The sequence below is a fragment of the Cyprinodon tularosa genome, unplaced genomic scaffold (genome assembly GCF_016077235.1).
Source record: "Cyprinodon tularosa strain WSP-4 unplaced genomic scaffold, ASM1607723v1 ctg331, whole genome shotgun sequence".
Taxonomy (NCBI): Eukaryota; Metazoa; Chordata; class Actinopteri; order Cyprinodontiformes; family Cyprinodontidae; genus Cyprinodon; species Cyprinodon tularosa.
Genome location: NW_024039043.1, coordinates 99,823 through 117,742, shown reverse-complemented (window position 1 = coordinate 117,742; position 17,920 = coordinate 99,823). Strand labels below are relative to the sequence as shown.

The 17,920-nt window shown below is 38.8% G+C and overlaps 1 protein-coding gene across 1 annotated transcript; it reads right to left on the bottom strand.

Moving 5' to 3' along the window:
- Positions 1-2,992: 2,992 nt before the first annotated feature.
- On the bottom strand, positions 2,993-15,422 carry ubac2 (UBA domain containing 2). The gene is made up of 10 exons (XM_038293905.1): positions 15,243-15,422; positions 14,860-14,984; positions 11,666-11,785; positions 10,568-10,674; positions 10,184-10,307; positions 10,019-10,066; positions 9,525-9,633; positions 5,177-5,316; positions 4,493-4,639; positions 2,993-4,421 (listed from the first exon to the last, which is right to left on the bottom strand). The coding sequence occupies exons 1-10, from the start codon at positions 15,271-15,273 to the stop codon at positions 4,314-4,316; spliced, it is 1,059 nt and encodes a 352-aa protein (XP_038149833.1). The 5' UTR covers positions 15,274-15,422; the 3' UTR covers positions 2,993-4,313.
- Positions 15,423-17,920: the final 2,498 nt, after the last annotated feature.

Below are 17,920 nucleotides of genomic sequence, written 5' to 3'. Positions count from 1 at the left end.
TCTTCAATGCTCTAACTGAGGGAAGGAGGTTGTTCCCCAAAATCTTGCAATACATAGCCCTGATCATCCTCTCCTTAATACACTGCAGTCTCTCTGGTACTCATCATTCTTCTTCCTCCAAACACAGTTAGTGGAATTATGACCAAAAATGTCTATTTTGTCTCATATGACAACATGACTTTCTCACATGACTCCTCTGGATCATCCAAATTGTCATTGGCAAATTTTGACTAGTGCTGGTCTAAGCAGGGGGAACCTTCTGTGCCATGAATGATTTCAAACCATGACGTCTTAGTATGAGGAAGTAGTGTGAGGAAGATTGACAGTCATGTTTAGCTGCTTCCATTTTCTAATGATTGTCTCCAGCAGTGGACCTTTTATCACCAATCTGCGTGCAAATTTCCCCACAGCCCTTTCCAGGCTTGCGGAGGTGTACAATTTTGTCTCTAGTGTCTTTGGATGTCTTGGCCATGCTAGTAGATCGATTCTTACTGATTGTATGGGGTGGTCAGGTGTCTTTGTGCAGCTAACGACCTCAAACAGGTGCATCTAATTTAAGATAACAAATGGAGTGAAGGTGGACATATTGAAGGCAGACGAACAGGTCTTTGAATGTCAGAATTCTAGCTGATAGACAAATTATGATTTCTGGATTTTTTTTTATATACTATGTCTCTCACAGTGGACATGCGCCTACGATGACAATTTCAGACCTCTCCATGATCTCTAAGAGGGAGAACTTGCAAAATAGCAGGGTATTCAAATACTTATTTTCCTTGCTGTATATATAACATCTTGTAAAAATAGTCAGGCTGCTTGAACTTCATGACCGTTTGCTACATTTGAAGCTTCAAGCTTAAAAATATAACATTTTAATTTTTTGTGAAAAATAAACAAGTGGGACAAATTGTATTGGATATTTACATTTTTAACTAATAACAGAAAAATTTGGTGTGCAAAATTAGCCCCCTTGAATTAATACTTTGTAGCTCCACCCTTTGCTGTGATTACAGCTGCAAGTCGCTTGGGGTAGGTATCTAAGCTTTGCACATCGAGAGAATGAAATTATTGCCCATTCTTCCTTGCAAAACAGCTCGAGCTCATTGAGGTTGGATGGAGAGCGTTTGAATGGCACTCCTTAATTCTTCCCACCAATTCTCAATTGGATTCAGGTCTGGACTTTGACTTGGCCATTCTAACAGCTGGATATGTTTATTTATGAACCATTCCATTGTAAGCTTGAAAAGTTCAGTTGAGGTAACTGGACGTGAAGATTTGTAGAAGAAGTTTCACCCCTCATCCAAGACGCTTCTTCAGTTCTAAATAGTGTTGGGAAGCACTGAGATCAATAAACTGTAGGTGTATATTGATACAGTAGCAACAAAGAATTAGGGGAAACAAAAGGTGGCTCCGATCCCTCCTACTGGCCAGGTCCCTTAACACCCCCCAGGTGACCTCCAAGGCCAACCTTCAGATTATTGATTCTTCACAGAAAAAAAAACATATATTCTTATGTTTTAAGCCTGAAATGTGGCCACACACATATATATATATATACACTATATTGCCAAAAGTATTTGCTCACCCATCCAAATTATTGGAATCAGGTGTTCCAATCACTTCCATGGCCACAGGTGTATAAATTCAAGCACCTAGCCATGCAGACTGTTTTTACAAACATTTGTGAAAGAATGGGTCGCTCTCAGGAGCTCAGTGAATTCCAGCGTGGAACTGTGATAGGATGCCACCTGTGCAACAAATCCAGTCGTGAAATTTCCTCGCTCCTAAATATTCCACAGTCAACTGTCAGCTGTATTATAAGAAAATGGAAGTGTTTGGGAACGACAGCAACTCAGCCACGAAGTGGTAGGCCACGTAAACTGACGGAGCGGGGTCAGCGGATGCTGACGCGCATAGTGCGAAGAGGTCGCCAACTTTCTGCAGAGTCAATCACTACAGACCTCCAAACTTCATGTGGCCTTCAGATTAGCTCAAGAACAGTGCGCAGAGAGCTTCATGGAATGGGTTTCCATGGTCGAGCAGCTGCATCCAAGCCATACATCACCAAGTGCAATGCAAAGCGTCGGATGCGGTGGTGTAAAGCACGCCGCCACTGGACTCTAGAGCAGTGGAGACGCGTTCTCTGGAGTGACGAATCGCGCTTCTCCATCTGGCAATCTGATGGACGGGTCTGGGTTTGGCGGTTGCCAGGAGAACGGTACTTGTCTGACTGCATTGTGCCAAGTGTAAAGTTTGGTGGAGGGGGGATTATGGTGTGAGGTTGTTTTTCAGGAGCTGGGCTTGGCCCCTTAGTTCCAGTGAAAGGAACTCTGAATGCTTCAGCATACCAAGACATTTTGGACAATTCCATGCTCCCAACTTTGTGGGAACAGTTTGGAGCTGGCCCCTTCCTCTTCCAACATGACTGTGCACCAGTGCACAAAGCAAGGTCCATAAAGACATGGATGACAGAGTCTGGTGTGGATGAACTTGACTGGCCTGCACAGAGTCCTGACCTCAACCCGATAGAACACCTTTGGGATGAATTAGAGCGGAGACTGAGAGCCAGGCCTTCTCGTCCAACATCAGTGTGCGACCTCACAAATGCGCTTCTGGAAGAATGGTCAAAAATTCCCATAAACACACTCCTAAACCTTGTGGACAGCCTTCCCAGAAGAGTTGAAGCTGTTCTAGCTGCAAAGGGTGGACCGACGTCATATTGAACCCTATGGATTAGGAACGGGATGTCACTTAAGCTCATATGTGAGTCAAGGCAGGTGAGCAAATACTTTTGGCAATATAGTGTATATATATATATATATATATATATATATATATATGAGTAAAATCTACAATCAAAGAAATGTAAGATTTTCTTTAAAATTACTTCAGTTTAAGAGCTCATTGTACTCATATAGTTCTTTGTGATTTTTTTCTGAATGTGGCTGCGCGTCTAATTTAGGGGTAAAAAAATAACTAATTCATCGTGAAATAATTCAGTCAGGAACTTTCTTTTTTTATTTCACACATCAATTTTTGAACCATTACAATACAACATAACGCAACTCATCCCACATCTCTGCCATTTATTACAGCTTTGATCTCATAATTACAAATGAGTGACTTAGATCAGTGGTCATATGTTATTATGCAACAATTTTAATATTAGCATTTGTCTTTGACATCAATACACAGTGGCTGCAATACAACTACTTGTGCATCTATGTTCAAGGACACAACAGGTAAAACACAGTGCAACGTTTCCCTAAATGTCTTGTCATGTTATTGCATATTAAACATCAACAGAGCTATAAGATCAACCAATCAAACCAAATTGCCAACAAATAAAATAAAAAGGAAAAGAAAAGACACATTAAGACAAAATAAATAAAGCCGAATGGGCTAAAGCTCATCTGTTAAAGGTGTTGTTACAGACAAGAAGTCGCCTCACAGACCCTGAGAAAGCTTCTCTAACCAGCATCACAAGAGTTGAAATATACCGCTTGGCTCCAAAGATGTACGGCTCGTTTAGTTAACGGTCTGCTTCTGCCTAAGTTCTAAACCAGAAAAAAAGATTAGCTGCGCTACATCTATGAACCACAGCCAGTGAAATGGGTCACTTGCCACATGTCCTTCAGATCCCTTTACACTTTCACCAATCAATGGCAGGCCAAAGGTGACTGCTTATTGATTACAGTGTGAGGGTGAGAGAAAAAAGTTGCATAATAATTCTGACGCATTCTTTCAAAAAGGAGTATATTTCTTTCTTATATAATATATAATTTCACCTACATGGAGCCATTTTGAAAATAGGACATCTGGATAGATAGAGCAGCATCATAGACAACTTTAACTTGGCATCCATGTGATGGATCTGTTAAACATTCAGTGTTTCTTTGAGATCTTGATTAAAGTTGGTATTTGAAGCACATGTTTTATAGATATCTGAAACCTGCATGTCTAATTATGCTTGCAGGCTATTCACTGGAGTCAGAGCTCTAGTTTGTCTGCTTTGCTTCAGCGCTCAGTTTTTCTCTAGAATCACAGAAAAAGAGCAAAATGTGGCAAACATCTTTCACCTTGTGCTTTAAGCTCTTCCATGAACCAGACTACAGTGGGCCTTGGTTCAGGTAACCTTTGCTCAACCTTGCTTCAAGGAGCAGAGGCACTGCCGGCAATTTATCTCTAAAATATTCATTTGACTTCGCTCTAATTCTCCAGCATTTTCGCTTTTTGGTTCGGTGCAACAGCTTTTCTCTGTTTTCCTTACATTTTGCTGTCTGTATACATCTTATTTTCATTTATCCTTCCCCTCAGTGCTGCAGCAGGAAGTTAGTTGCCATGTTGATGTCGTTATTTGAAGCTCTGAGGGCCTCCAGGGCGTCGATTCTGGAAAAACCCATTTCCACTAACAGTGCAACCTGTGGAGAAAATGTGCAATTAGAGCAGAACACAAATGAAAAACCTTTTTGAACATTGTTCTGAGTGCTACCTGTTCCTCTGCAATGGGAGAGTTTTCCAGCAGCGGTGGCTGTGTGGACTGGTGTGTCTGGGCCTGAGGTTGGGGCTGCACTGGAGGCCTATTCCGTCCTCTGTGTCTCAAAGAAGGGAATAACCTGGTCCACTGCAACAACCCAGCCTACACACACAGAAAGGAAAGAAATATAATACTTTTTAGAGCACAAAGTGTAATTTACACTATGACCAACATGCCATAAAAAGTTCCTTGTCAGCATTAGGGAAACATAACAAAAGAGTTTTATAGCATTGCTACAAACTTATCAAACTGGTCAAGCAGCCATGGAAAGCACCCAAATGTGAGCCAAAGAAATAAAAAGACTTCAGAGGAAATCTCTTTTTTTTGTATTTTGTAGCAAATTAGAGTTACAAATCAAACCACTGACTAACGAAGGACTAATAATGCATTTAAATCAAATCATCTAAAGAAATTCTACATAGAAGAACATTTGCTTCCAAAAAACCGAACAAAATAAACAAAGAAAAACCAAAACCAGCTGCTGTTTTATCATTAAACTGTTCTTTATATAGGATTCAACAAAAAAAAATAAAGATCCTTAAAATAAAGGTATCAGTGGCTCATTGTTACAAGCAACCAAATGGAGATGATGCACCCTTGTGGATGGGGATCAGAGGACCTCCTGGTGTGGGAGCCCACCTGTGGCTGATGTCTGGCATTCCTTCTGGTCTCGTATTGTGCCATTAGCATCTGCTGGTCGAGCAGATCCATTCTCTGCTGCCTCTGGATGTCTAGGGTGGCCCCCATCCCCAGAGGCGTCTCATCAGTCGGCTGTGAACCTGGGCGACATTAATGGAAACACACCTTATTACACACACGTCTTCATCATGGCGGTGCCTGACGGTAATGGACTGATACAGCTCTTGACAATTCTTCCAACAATTCCACAAAATATGCCGTTTAGAATGCTACAAACCAGGCATTTAACACGCATCTATGACCGCCAATGCCTGCTGGAGCTACGGTCACAAAATGCTTTAAATACAGCCGATCTTGATTGTTTAAAAAGCTGTGGAGTGCTATAGGGTGATGTAAAGAGAGGACTCACTGAGAAGGCCAGGCCGGAGGGAGCGATGTGGGAGACGGCGTGCAAGGAGCAGCAGAGGCGGGCTAAAGACGAAACTAAGAAGGAATTACCACAGAACACTGATCCCATGAACCCTGCTCTCCAATATCTGCTGACTGGAAAAAATAATGGTTGATCTCCGACTTAAACTCAACTTCAATAAAGGAGATGAGTAACTGCTGCACCATTATTCTGACTGAGACTTGGCTTCATTCATCGATACGGGACAATGCTATTAGCCTGGAGGGCCTTGCACTATTCGGTGCCGATAGAAACAAAGAACTAATAAGCGGTAAGACTAAAGGTGGTGGGTTCTGGGTTTACAATAACAGTGGGCTGGTGAAAAAATGCTAGATCGTTCTCCTGCTTTTGCTCTCCAGACATCGAGTTTCTGACTGTTAACTGCAGACCGTTCTATCTGCCCAGAGAGCTTAGTGTGGTTAGCATTATTGCTGTTTATGTGTCCCCCAGCGCTAATACAAAAGAGGCCATAAAGATACACTCTATACAAGGCTATCTCTGGGCTTCAATCTGCATACACAGAGGGAGTTTTCATCATTGCTGGGGATTTTAACCAGGCTAACTTTAAGACTGTGCTCCCTCATTTCTACCAACATGTGGACAACTAAATATTTTTGATTTAACCTAGTCTAACATCAAAGATGCATTCAGAGCTGCTCCCCGCCCCCATGATGATCAGATCCCCTTTCTGTCATGCTAATTTCTGCATACAGGCCCCAGGTAATCAGGGTTAAAATCAACAGTCAAAGAAGTCAGAGTGTGGTGTGAGGAGGCCATGGAGAAACTCCAAGATTATTTTTAATGCTCTGACTGGAATATGATGAAAGCTGCAGCAACCTATGACAACAAGATAAATATAGATGAGTATGCCATGACTGTGTCAGCCTACATCAACAAATGCGTTGGGGATGTCAGCATCAAAAAGGACACCACCACCTGAGCACAACCAACGACCCTGGATGAATGGGGAGGTTCAGAAATCAGCTTTCAAGTCTGGTGAAGAGGTTGGCACTGAGCATGTGCCAACTTGAACCGTGCAATCAAATCAGCGAAGCAGAACCACAGCCAAAAAAATCCAGGATCTTTTCCACAATACCGGCAACACCAGGAGGATGTGGAAAGGCACACAGGGTGATCACAGACCACAATCAACCAAGGACTGTTCTCCCTGCTTTCCTCTGGGAAAAAGCTTCGAAGCATCCGATGCAGGTCCAACTGCTTCTTCCCCACCGCTACCAGACAGCTGAACTGTTGAAAAAACTCTAAATCATGTCAGAAACTCTGCATCAAACTGACAACACCAAACCAAAACACTGCATAATTGCTTCATATATATTTAATGCTCCGAACTTTCCATATCAATGCGTTTTTTTGTCCCATGTTTTTAATTCTCCCACACTGTTTACGTTTGATCAATGCTGAACTGTACAAAAGAAATTTCATTGACAATAAATGTATAATGTCCAAGTTATAAAAAAAATACAATAAAAGGCATATTGTGAGAATGACACCAGAACTGTGTACAGTGCTTACACACATTCAGAAACTTTAAACACTTGAGATATAGATATAGATGTTTTATTAATGGAAATAATCTTTGTTTGTTTTTTTTGTTTTTTTATCATATATACGACAAAGTTAGTATCACCTGCAACTTCATAATCTAGTAATACCTGAAGCTTTCAGTACTGTTTTACATTAGAATTAAATTATATGCATATTTAAACAGGACACAAAAAATAATAAGAATGATTCCATGGTCCTGTAATGTTAAATGCAATAAAATTGACTAAAATCAATAACAGTACCACCACCATGGTTCACATCGGATATCTTTAAACAGATTCGATTCTGATTCCCCTTTTTTCAGGTTATTTCCTGATTTTGCTCTTGTTTATATAACTGAGTATAATCTCTTGTCTGGTTCATTACTTCTTTCAGAATCCTTAGATAAAGGCCAGTTAGACCAAGTTGTATCTCTTTCATTAAACTATTTTCATAATGTAAGCATTGTGTTCAACTTGGTGGTTTCTGGGGATGAAAAGTTGGAAAAAGGGTGTACCATTATGCTCTGTATATGAGGCAACATGTTGCAGAATTTTCAGGGCATTTGTCTGTTTTGACAATACCATTAACTTCCTTGTTAGTTTTTAAAACAGGTCTAACTTGTCACAGTCATTAATTAAGGAAATTTAAAAACAGAAATCTTTCATTGTAAATTTACATTGTAATTTGTAAATTTATCAAAACCTTTCCAATCAGATAACCATGTACAACAGGTTATTTCTGAGTTTATAAGAATCCTTTTAATGAACAGAAATGACCTCCTTCCACATGTGATAAGAATCAGATAAAGGCCGCTGCATTTTCAGATAAAACAAGGTTTCCATTCAGTCTTGACTGTCATCAGTCTGAGAAATATCAACCTACTCCTAATAACCTTCAAACCTTGGTGAAAATTGAAGTAGACATTGTTTTTTTAGGTCTTTAAGGCCTGACTAACACAGCAAAATCTTACAAGTCTTTTTTTAAATCCTAACCTGAAACACAACAAACGGAAAATACACAAACAGATTTCATTTAGTTCAAAGTAAATAAACACGGTAGACGAGGAGGAAGCGATCGTGATACTTTGTGTGTTAAATTTACAATAAGAAACTTTGTTTGCTTAACGGGTGGAGACAGCAGAGCAAAGGATCTAAAGAGGTCGATTACTTTTTTTTTTCCTCAGGAAATACTTTCTGATTTTGTGTGCTTTGTGTCAGATTAAACAGGGCTGACACAATTAGCTTGCCATGCAAACCAGGCATGGGACTAATTGACCACCAGGAAAATGGTGGAGAAAATTCTTAAAACTGGAAAACCTTCAAGATGGAGCCAAGATAAGCAAACAGAAAACACTGAAGATGGAAGATGTTGCTCATATAAAATTATAACCATGCTTAGATGCATGACAATGCAAACTTATGGTGCGTTCAGACCGAACACAGTGTCTGCTAAGCAAAAAGACTGAATGGTTATTACTTCATTAATGCAGGTTTGTGCATTTTAAATGGTTATTTATAAAAATGAAAGAAGAAAAAAAATCTATATATATATGTGTGTGTGTGTCATAATATGTGCTGCTTATGTTTCAGAGATATTAAAAATATTTTTTTAGGTCACCCAGAGGTCAACTATCCATTAAGCTTTGAATTGAATCAAAATGATCGAGCCAACCTTTTCAGTGCTACTTTATTTCTGCAGGTAAAACTGTCATTTGTGTTAAAATAGAATAATTTTTAATAACGGCCAATGACATCACCATCCCAGCAGACATTAGTGCTGCACTCGTTCCTGATATAAAGCTATTGCATACAGTAACATCACATATTATTCCTGTGCTGGCATTGAATATAACAAGGGGCATGTTTACCTTATTTAGCGGCTGGAATGATTGTTTAATATTTAATCCATCACCAGCCTCCCAGACCCTTCGCTTTGGACATGCCGTTACTCCTAGCAACCCCATAGCATTTCTTTTCAAGGTCTCTCTGTCGGCATCTCACACTAAAAACACAGATGAATCTTAACATCACGGGCTGCTGCTAAATTGTTCTCTATGAACAACTTTTGAATCGCATTGGGGAGACCATCATTTATTGGAAAAGCCCCAAATTTCTGAAAAAAAGATTCACTTTGGTTTATGCAGAGCTGTGTCTGGTTGACGGTGGGATTCGGCGGTACTTCCTTGTAAATCTACCCCAGCAGTAAACCCGTTGGTTAAATAATGAATAAATAAATGTGACTATTTTACAGCAAGAATAGAGGAGCAGGAATGTGCCTGAATATCAGACCCTCAGCTGTTATTCCAATGACTAACAAAGGAGTGATGGTGGCAAAGTAAGCAATGGAACTCACTGGAAAGGAGAGGCTCCAGGGTATACTTTCCAACGAAAGATACCCAGGCAGGAACAAACAGGATCTTCTGCAACCAGAGGACATTGGAGTGGTACAATCCTCCTGAGATCTGAAAAAATAAACACAAACGGCATCAATACTGAAAGCTTTGCCTATTTGTATGAACTAAAAATGTCACAGGAATGTCACAATGCGTTCCTGGGGTTAGCAAGTAAAACAACAAGAGGTGTAATTCTTAAACAAAGAGCAACCACACAGTTGCACAGTCTGCATTGCAAAATAGGAAAATGTCTGTTTTGCAATGCTGCATTGCACACAGACTAAACGCTGTTACAACATAGCAGATTATCTAGTGTGATGGTCCTGCTTGTTTTATCAGACAGCGAGTAACTATCCTTAAAAAAACATTTGGAATATATTTTCATTTAGAGCAACAGCATTGTAGATGTCTTTCTCTAACTAGAGATTAAAGAAAAGAGGTGATGGTTACTAACCAGTCCGCTCAACGCAAGGAGCCACATGAAGGGGCTGGAAGTTAGCAGCTGCAACAGAGCATATTTGAGACGATGTTGGATTGGAAACTTTTGGTTTTCAGGAATTTAACATCAGTGCAAGCAGAAAAAGAACCATGTTTGTAGAGAACTGAAACATGTGCTTACCTGCAGGCCTACTATGTAAACCAGAGTTTTGTTGGTGATCTGGATGTGGCCCAGGACTTGAGTGACTGGCATTCTGGGGACTGACTGGTAGAAAGGCACAAATAGAGAGAAGACTGGAGCGAGCCTGTGGATGGAGAGTTCACTCAGTTTGGAAGGATCTCATCTTTCTGACCGAAAATGTCAATTTTACCAAACTATGCTCTAAACTCTGTTAGTTATTTGTTAGATGAATGTAAAACATTTCCACCCATGTTCAACTAAAGTTAAACATTTATCAAGTAATTGAAAATGTTCACAATTTATTAAGTAGAAAGATGTTTGAACAAATCTGTAGACTTTCAAAAATCCTTAAAGCAACAAAAACTAGATTGGCCTTCTACTCACAGTCCTGCTGGTAGTTCCTCCACCTCATATTCAAACAGGTACTGGAAGGCCTGGGCCAAAAGGAAGTCCGCCAGTGCAGAGAGAAACCAGGTAGCCAGCAGGAATGACTGGAGGTGCAACCACAGAAGAACAAGATAAGAAATATGCACAAAACCAATCGATATATCCACAATAGACCAGAAACAATCAACTAAAAGAGGAAGCTACCAGGGGCGGATCAAGGATTTTTCAAAGGGGGATGCGCACCTAAGGGTAATGTCAAGACAACGTGAAGTTAAATGACCAAAAAATGCCTTCTCTACTCTTTATGTGCAGGGTGGTGTTTTATTTCACGAAGAGGTGTTTTTCTAAAGTAATCTGATACTTAGGCTGGAAGATATGATTGATGTTTTATGTGCTACGTAGATGATCCCAAATCGGGGACCAGCGTCATCACGGAGACGGACTATGTGTTTTCACCCCTCAATTCTTACTTTTCATGACAAAAAAATATATATTTGGTGGATTTTTACGACACATTGGTTATTTTATGGGAAATACACCTGGATGTTACTTTTCTGTGGAGTCTTACAGCAAAATTAGACCCTTTTTACCATGATGGGTCAACACCCAGCCAGGGCAGAGTGGAGCGGTGACCGACGATTTTCAGTAAGACCTTCAGTTTTCAATCTTAAGCCCAAGAGAACATGAGTTCTGCACAAACACAGCGATCCAAAGAACACCAGCTCCAAATGGTTCACAAACAAATACATAATTGTTTTGGAGTCGCCAAAATCAGATAATTGATATAGTTTCAAAACTTTAATAAGTGGGAGAAAAAAAAAGAAATATGCATGAAGACAAATTTCACAGAACTCATTCATATATCCTAAACCTCCGATAAGGGTGGCTAAAAAAAGCTACAAAATCTATTTGTAAACTAATCAATCATTTGTTATCTTTGAGCTCAAGATTAATGTTCCATTTTTTCTTTAGTTTGCTTCATTTCTTCTTGGTTTTCATGTTAAAAATCACTGTTATATTGATATCTTGTAGTGAACAATATTGGCAATCTGAGAATGACCCACTGTAACATTCAAGCTTAATATTATTACTTACGGCAAACTTCCGGGTTCCAAACCTCCTCTCAAAAATTCGAAAGTTGTAAATGAGCAGGCTGCTGCAGAAGGAGTCCTTCACATCCAGACAGATCAGCCTGCAGCACAGCAGCCTCCACACCTACAGCGCACAGAGAAGCAGGCTTAAATCTGTTTACCCATTTACACAGCATGGTATTCAGAGGGATTATCAAGCATTTGGTAGTGATGCTTCTTCCAAAAACTGCAGCATTCAAAACGGACTTAAAAATTCCAGATATTATACGGCTCCAGCAACATTTATTGGAGAATAAAGCCTACTGCATTACAGAGCCTTTATTATACCCAAAGTGGGTAAACCTTTTGATACTGCACATCAGACCCACCTAGAGTTGCTGGTGAAAAGCTAAATCTGTCCAAAGCATAGTTCAAGGAGGCTGGATTTATGATGGAAGGAATACAAAGTTTTTATTTTTTCTTTTACAGCAAATTCAAAACAGCTTCATAACAGATTCAAATGTTTTCTTTTGCTTTTGTATGAAGACTTTGTTCATCCTTGATGTCACTTTTTCCTGGAGAGGTTTTTGTTTTTGTTTTGTTTGTTTCTTCAAACTTCCCTTACCATCCTGCTCAGGGTCTCGGGTGGCAGGTTCTTTGTCCGTACAGTGAAGATAATAAATATTTGAACACCCTGCTAGTTCTCCCACTTAGAAATCATGGAGGGGTAGGTGCATGTTTACTGTTAGAGATATAATCTAAAAACAAAAATCCAGAAATCACAATGTATGCTTTGTTTTTTACAATTTATTTGTATGATACAGCTGCAAATAAGTATTTGAATTTGGTCAGAATTCTATCAGCTAGAATTCTGATATTCAATGACCTGTTAGTCTGCCTTCAAAATATCCACCTCCATTGTATTTATCATCCTAAATTAGATGCACCTGTTTGAGGTCGTTAGCTGAAAAAATACACCTGTCTGTATGCTTTATACAATCTGTAAGAATCCAAATACTATCATGGCAAAGACCAAGAGTTTTCCAAAGATTCTTGAAACAAAATTGTACACCTCCACAAGCCTCGAAAGAGCTACAAGAAATCTGTCAAGCAGCTTGGGGACAAAAGGTCCTCTGTTGGAGCAATCATTAGAAAATGGAAGCAGCTAAACATGACTGTCAATCTTCCTCAGACTGGGGCTCCATGCAAGATCTCACCTGGTGTGGTCTCAATGATCCTAAGAAAGGTGAGAAATCTGCACAGAACTACCTGGGAGGAGCTGGTCAATGACCTGAAAAGAGCTGGGATCACTGTTTCCAAAGTTACTGTTGGTAATACACAAAGACGTCATGGTTTGAAGTCATGCATGGCAAAGAAGGTTCCCCTTGCTTAGACCAGCACTAGTCAAAGTTTTCTAATGACCATTTGGATGATCCAGAGGAGTCATGGGGGAAAGTCATGTTGTCATATGAGACAAAAATAGAACTTTTAGGTCATAATTCCACTAACCGTGTTTGGAGGAAGAAGAGTGAAGAGAACAATCCCAAGGAAACCATCCGTACTGTGAAGCATGGGGGTGGTAGCATCATGCTTTGGGGGTGTTTTTCTGCACATGGGACAGGGCGACTGCACTGTATTAAGGAGAGGATGACTGGGGCCATGTATTGGGAGATTTTGGGGAACAACCTCCTTCCCTCAGTTAGAACATTGAAGATGGGTCGAGGCCGGGTTCTCCAACATTACAATGACCCGAAGCACACAGCCAGGATAACCAAGGAGTGGCTCTGTAAGAAGCATATCGAGGTTCTGACGTGGCCTAGCCAGTCTCCAGACCTAAACCCAATAGAAAATCTTTGGAGCGAGCTCAAACTCTGTGTTTCTCAGCCCAGAAACCTGACTGATCTAGAGAAGATTTGTGTGGAGGAGTGGGCCAAAATCCCTCCTGCAGTGTGTGCAAACCTGGTGAAAAACTACAGGAAACATTTGACCTCTTTAATTGCAAACAAATGCTACTGTACCAAATATTCCCATTGATTTTCTCAGGTATTCAAATACTTATGTGCAGCTTTATCATACAAATAATTAGTTATAACCCATTCATTGTGATTTCTGGATTTTTTTTTTTTAGATTATGTCTCTCAAAGTGGACATGCACCTATGATGACAATTTCAGACCTCTCCATGATTTCTATGTGGGAGAACTCTCAAATAGCAGGGTGTTCAAATACTTATGTTTCCTGCTGTGTTAGAGGCTTAATGGTCAGAAAGAAACTGCCTATATGTCATGGAAACATTGATTACTAATTTAAGGTTCCTTGAGGGTTTGAAACACTAAATAAGCAGAGAATAAAATATTTGCTTTACAGACATTGTGAGGGCATATTTTACAGGTTGGAAGTTCTATATTTTGGAGGGTTAGACTACACCAATACAATAAAATATTTCAAAACAATAATAGTAAAGATGTGAATAAATATGTATAATATGTAGGTATACTGCTGCTTTATCATCCAGATTTGTAACTGATGGGAGATAATAAAGGGGAAGAAATCTTTATTTTTTTTCAGAATGTGATTTTTATAGGGTTGTAACTAACGATTATTTTGCAAATCGATTAATATTGGATAGCAAAAGGTTCCTTAAAGATTTGTACTAAATTAAACCAGGCGAAACTAAAACTTTTCCAACAGACGAGAAAAGTATTTTTTTTCTTAAATGCAAAAATGTTTACATATTTTTTTTTTTACAATTTTATTATAATTGCTGCTCAAGGTGGGTCGCTCTGTCAGCTAAAGACACATTTTACAGTCTCTATACTCCATTTAACGATTCATCGATTACTATATTAGTTCACAATTATTTTAATAATAGATTAATCCAATTAATTGTTTCAGCCCTTAATTTTTAGCTTGAAAGTCTAACATAGACACTGATGTTTCTCTGTATTTGCACAAAACAGGATCTAATTAATTTTATTGAAAAACAAAATCAACAGCTTTTCCTACAGCGCCTAAGTGTTCAGAGTTAAAGCAATACTCAGTGGGAAACTAATCATCTATAAAATGGTAACAATTCAAATTGTTAATATAAACCTACTGATAGCTAAAGGAAGGCAGTCCATTTAAAGAGTGGAGCAGGTTTGCCCTGCAGATAAGAAACAGGAAGCGCCTCAGTCATTAAATATGAACTGAATACCTGGCCGCTGGGTCTGAGGCATACCTGGTTCTGGTGTGTCACAGCATGCAGGCTGTACACAAACATGTCCTGGTACTGAGGCAGAAGGGTCAGCATCACAGTCAGCCCATTGAGGATCAACAGGAGACCTTTACACAGAGGAGCCTTGTCTGTAAAAAAAAAAAATTAAAAAACAAAAATACTTCAAAGTTCACCATAAAACGGTCCAATAATTTAACTATAGATGATCATTATTTCACTAAAAACACATTAACTTAACAGACGTGCTGCTGGGAAACGCGAGACCTATTAATTTAATAAAATAAAATCTAAAACTGACAAATTGTAGCCATGAGTAAATGAATGACAGCGGTATGCTAACAGTTAGCTTTAAACTGTCAAAGGGGGTTGAAAGGAGCGATACTTACACAGGCCCCGAGAGCCGGTGGTGATAAACATGGTGTTCAGATGAGAGAAGGAACCCGGAAAAAGGCCGCTAACTCCCAGACAAGACAAAATTAGCTCCTAAACAGCGCGATAAAGGTGATACGGAGATCCATGTTGCCACAATAAGGAAAAGGAGGAGGAAGGAATCTACTACGGAAGCCGTGGAGGCAAGGAAGGTTTTTTTTGGCAAGTTAGATTGCGTTACAGAAATGGAACGATAGATAGAGCTGTGGTACCATGTTTAATGATGTCCCTTTTTAATAGACAACTTCGATTATATCTAAATAAATCCATTGTTTCTAAATGTAAATAAGAACCTTATTGACTGGTTGATAAAACATTTGAACATTGCTCTGGAAAATTTTCAAATATTAGTTAAGAAAATAAATTGCTAAAGTTGGCGAAATGCAAGAAACTCTAATTAAAAGTGGGGTTTTTTATATGTTTTTTAGTGCTTTGCTTAGTTTTTTAGGCATTTGGTAATATTTCTTGAACTACATGATTTCAGTTCAACATTTTGAATTTCTCCCTGAAAAAAAAAAAAAAAATAATTCTCACAATGGTTTAAATAACTTTTGTGAATCCCTCCTGATAGAACAGGTGTTTACATTTTTTTTGACCCCATTCTTTTCAGCTCTGCCTGTTCTGATGCACACACATCGGGGCTTTTTGATAGCTATTCAAAATAATTGAATTGTTTTCCTTAAAACACTTTGTAACCAGTGTATTATAATGTGCACTGTTTTCAATAGAAGACCAATTTCTGAAAATTTTTATTTCCTGGTTGATGATGTGAGATGTTGCTTCAATATTTCTACATTATATTATTTCCTCATGATACGTCGTGTTTTATGGAAGTGCACCAGTTCCTTCTGCACATACTGTTCTAAGATTTGCAGGCCTCTTGCCTTTTTCTCCAAATGCAGCTATTATCATTAACATTATTGGCCAAACATACATTTTTAATTTCATTAGATCATTAAGTATATACCTCTCCAAAATAAGTTCTTTGCCCTGGTGTGCATTTAGTAATCTGGCTTATTCCAGCTCAGTCAGCATGTTCATAATGGAATTGAAGTGCTTTTTTGCACCCAGGGTTCATCTTTGCGATAAAAACCCTGTTAGCCCTATAAATAAGACGATAGTTGCTCATTTATGGAGGCGCAAAATGATTTTGTCATATCTTGCCTGAATTTTTGTAATGAGCCAATCTCAGACAAAAAGCAGTGTTTGATGTTTCACCTTAAAATAAATATGTTTTTACATTTAATTCAGGTATCATGAATTAATCTATCTGAAGAGGCTTAGATTTGTTTAATTGCTTAAGGTAAAATTAATCATAGTGAATGTGAGCTTCTAAGTCTGAATTATTCCACTACTTTTTCTGGTATTTAGCTAGTAGAAATATTTTTTTCAAACCAAAACTGACCTAATACAGCACACTTTATATAACTATATGTACGAATGTGTCAATGGGGCAGAATTTAGTATATTGGCTGACAAAGAAATCTGCTGAACCTCTTGGGTCACTTGGAGATCAAGTTAATACACATGATCAGTATCCTGTTTTTGGTACTGGAAGTAACTTTATACAAATTGGTAAGCTTTGAGAGCCATCCCCTTTAAGAAGCAGACAATCAAAAAACAAAAACAAAGGGTCAAAACAACCACCCAACAACAGTTTATTTTACATGTGTACTTTATTAAGAGCAGAACAACAAAATTTTTTTAATATTCTGTGCAAAAAGGACCCAAAGCTACTTAAACAAGATCTAAAAGTTTTTTTTTTTTTTGTATATTGCTGCTGAGGTTTAACACATGCATACATTTATGCATGCATCATATATAGGCTGAGAGCTCTGCCTTCATCCTACCTCACTCATGTTGTACAGTATATATCATGCTAGGTATATATTAACTAGGTATATATTAACCATTTATATTCATGGTTAATATATAAAAATGGAAAAAAGTCTAAATCCTGGGCAATTCATTCCAAAAAACTAAGACAAACAAAATGAAAACCTACTAATTACCAATGTCGAATCATGCATTTAAAATTTTGGGGGAAAATAAAGTTAAAATTTTCTATGATTTTCTTATTTTCTAGGAATTGATTTTTGTTTCACTCACACACTGAAACCTATTTAGTTTTTCAGTCCTATTAGCAGACATCTATCCCCAGGCTGAAAACCCCCTCATCTAATAGTCGCTCTGTTCTCCTAGCTGGAATTTAGCGTAGGGTTCATAAGCATTTTATCAGGGCAGATCATGTATCCAGATCATTCTCCTGTTGAGTACTCATTTTACTCATGATGGCACCCTGCTATTATCATTTGACCCATATCAGGGTATTCCAATGCCCTGAAGCGCAGATGTAATCATGTTTCATCCTTAGCTAGTCATCACTGAAGGCCCTTTGCGTATTATGATGTATTTATATCTGTTTGGCCAGCAGCACAGGAAATGTTTCATGTCTTGAAGTCATGTGATCTTCTGTCTGACAGAGGGAAGGGGGTGGGGGGCAGTGTTAATTGTCCTTAGGGTCTTAAGCAGGATATGGCTACAAAAAAGTCCAGATTAATTACCTTTTCTTATGGTCCTGTGGCCTTTATGTGCACTGTGTCATACCTCGTCAAGGGCCAGACTTCCTCTGCAG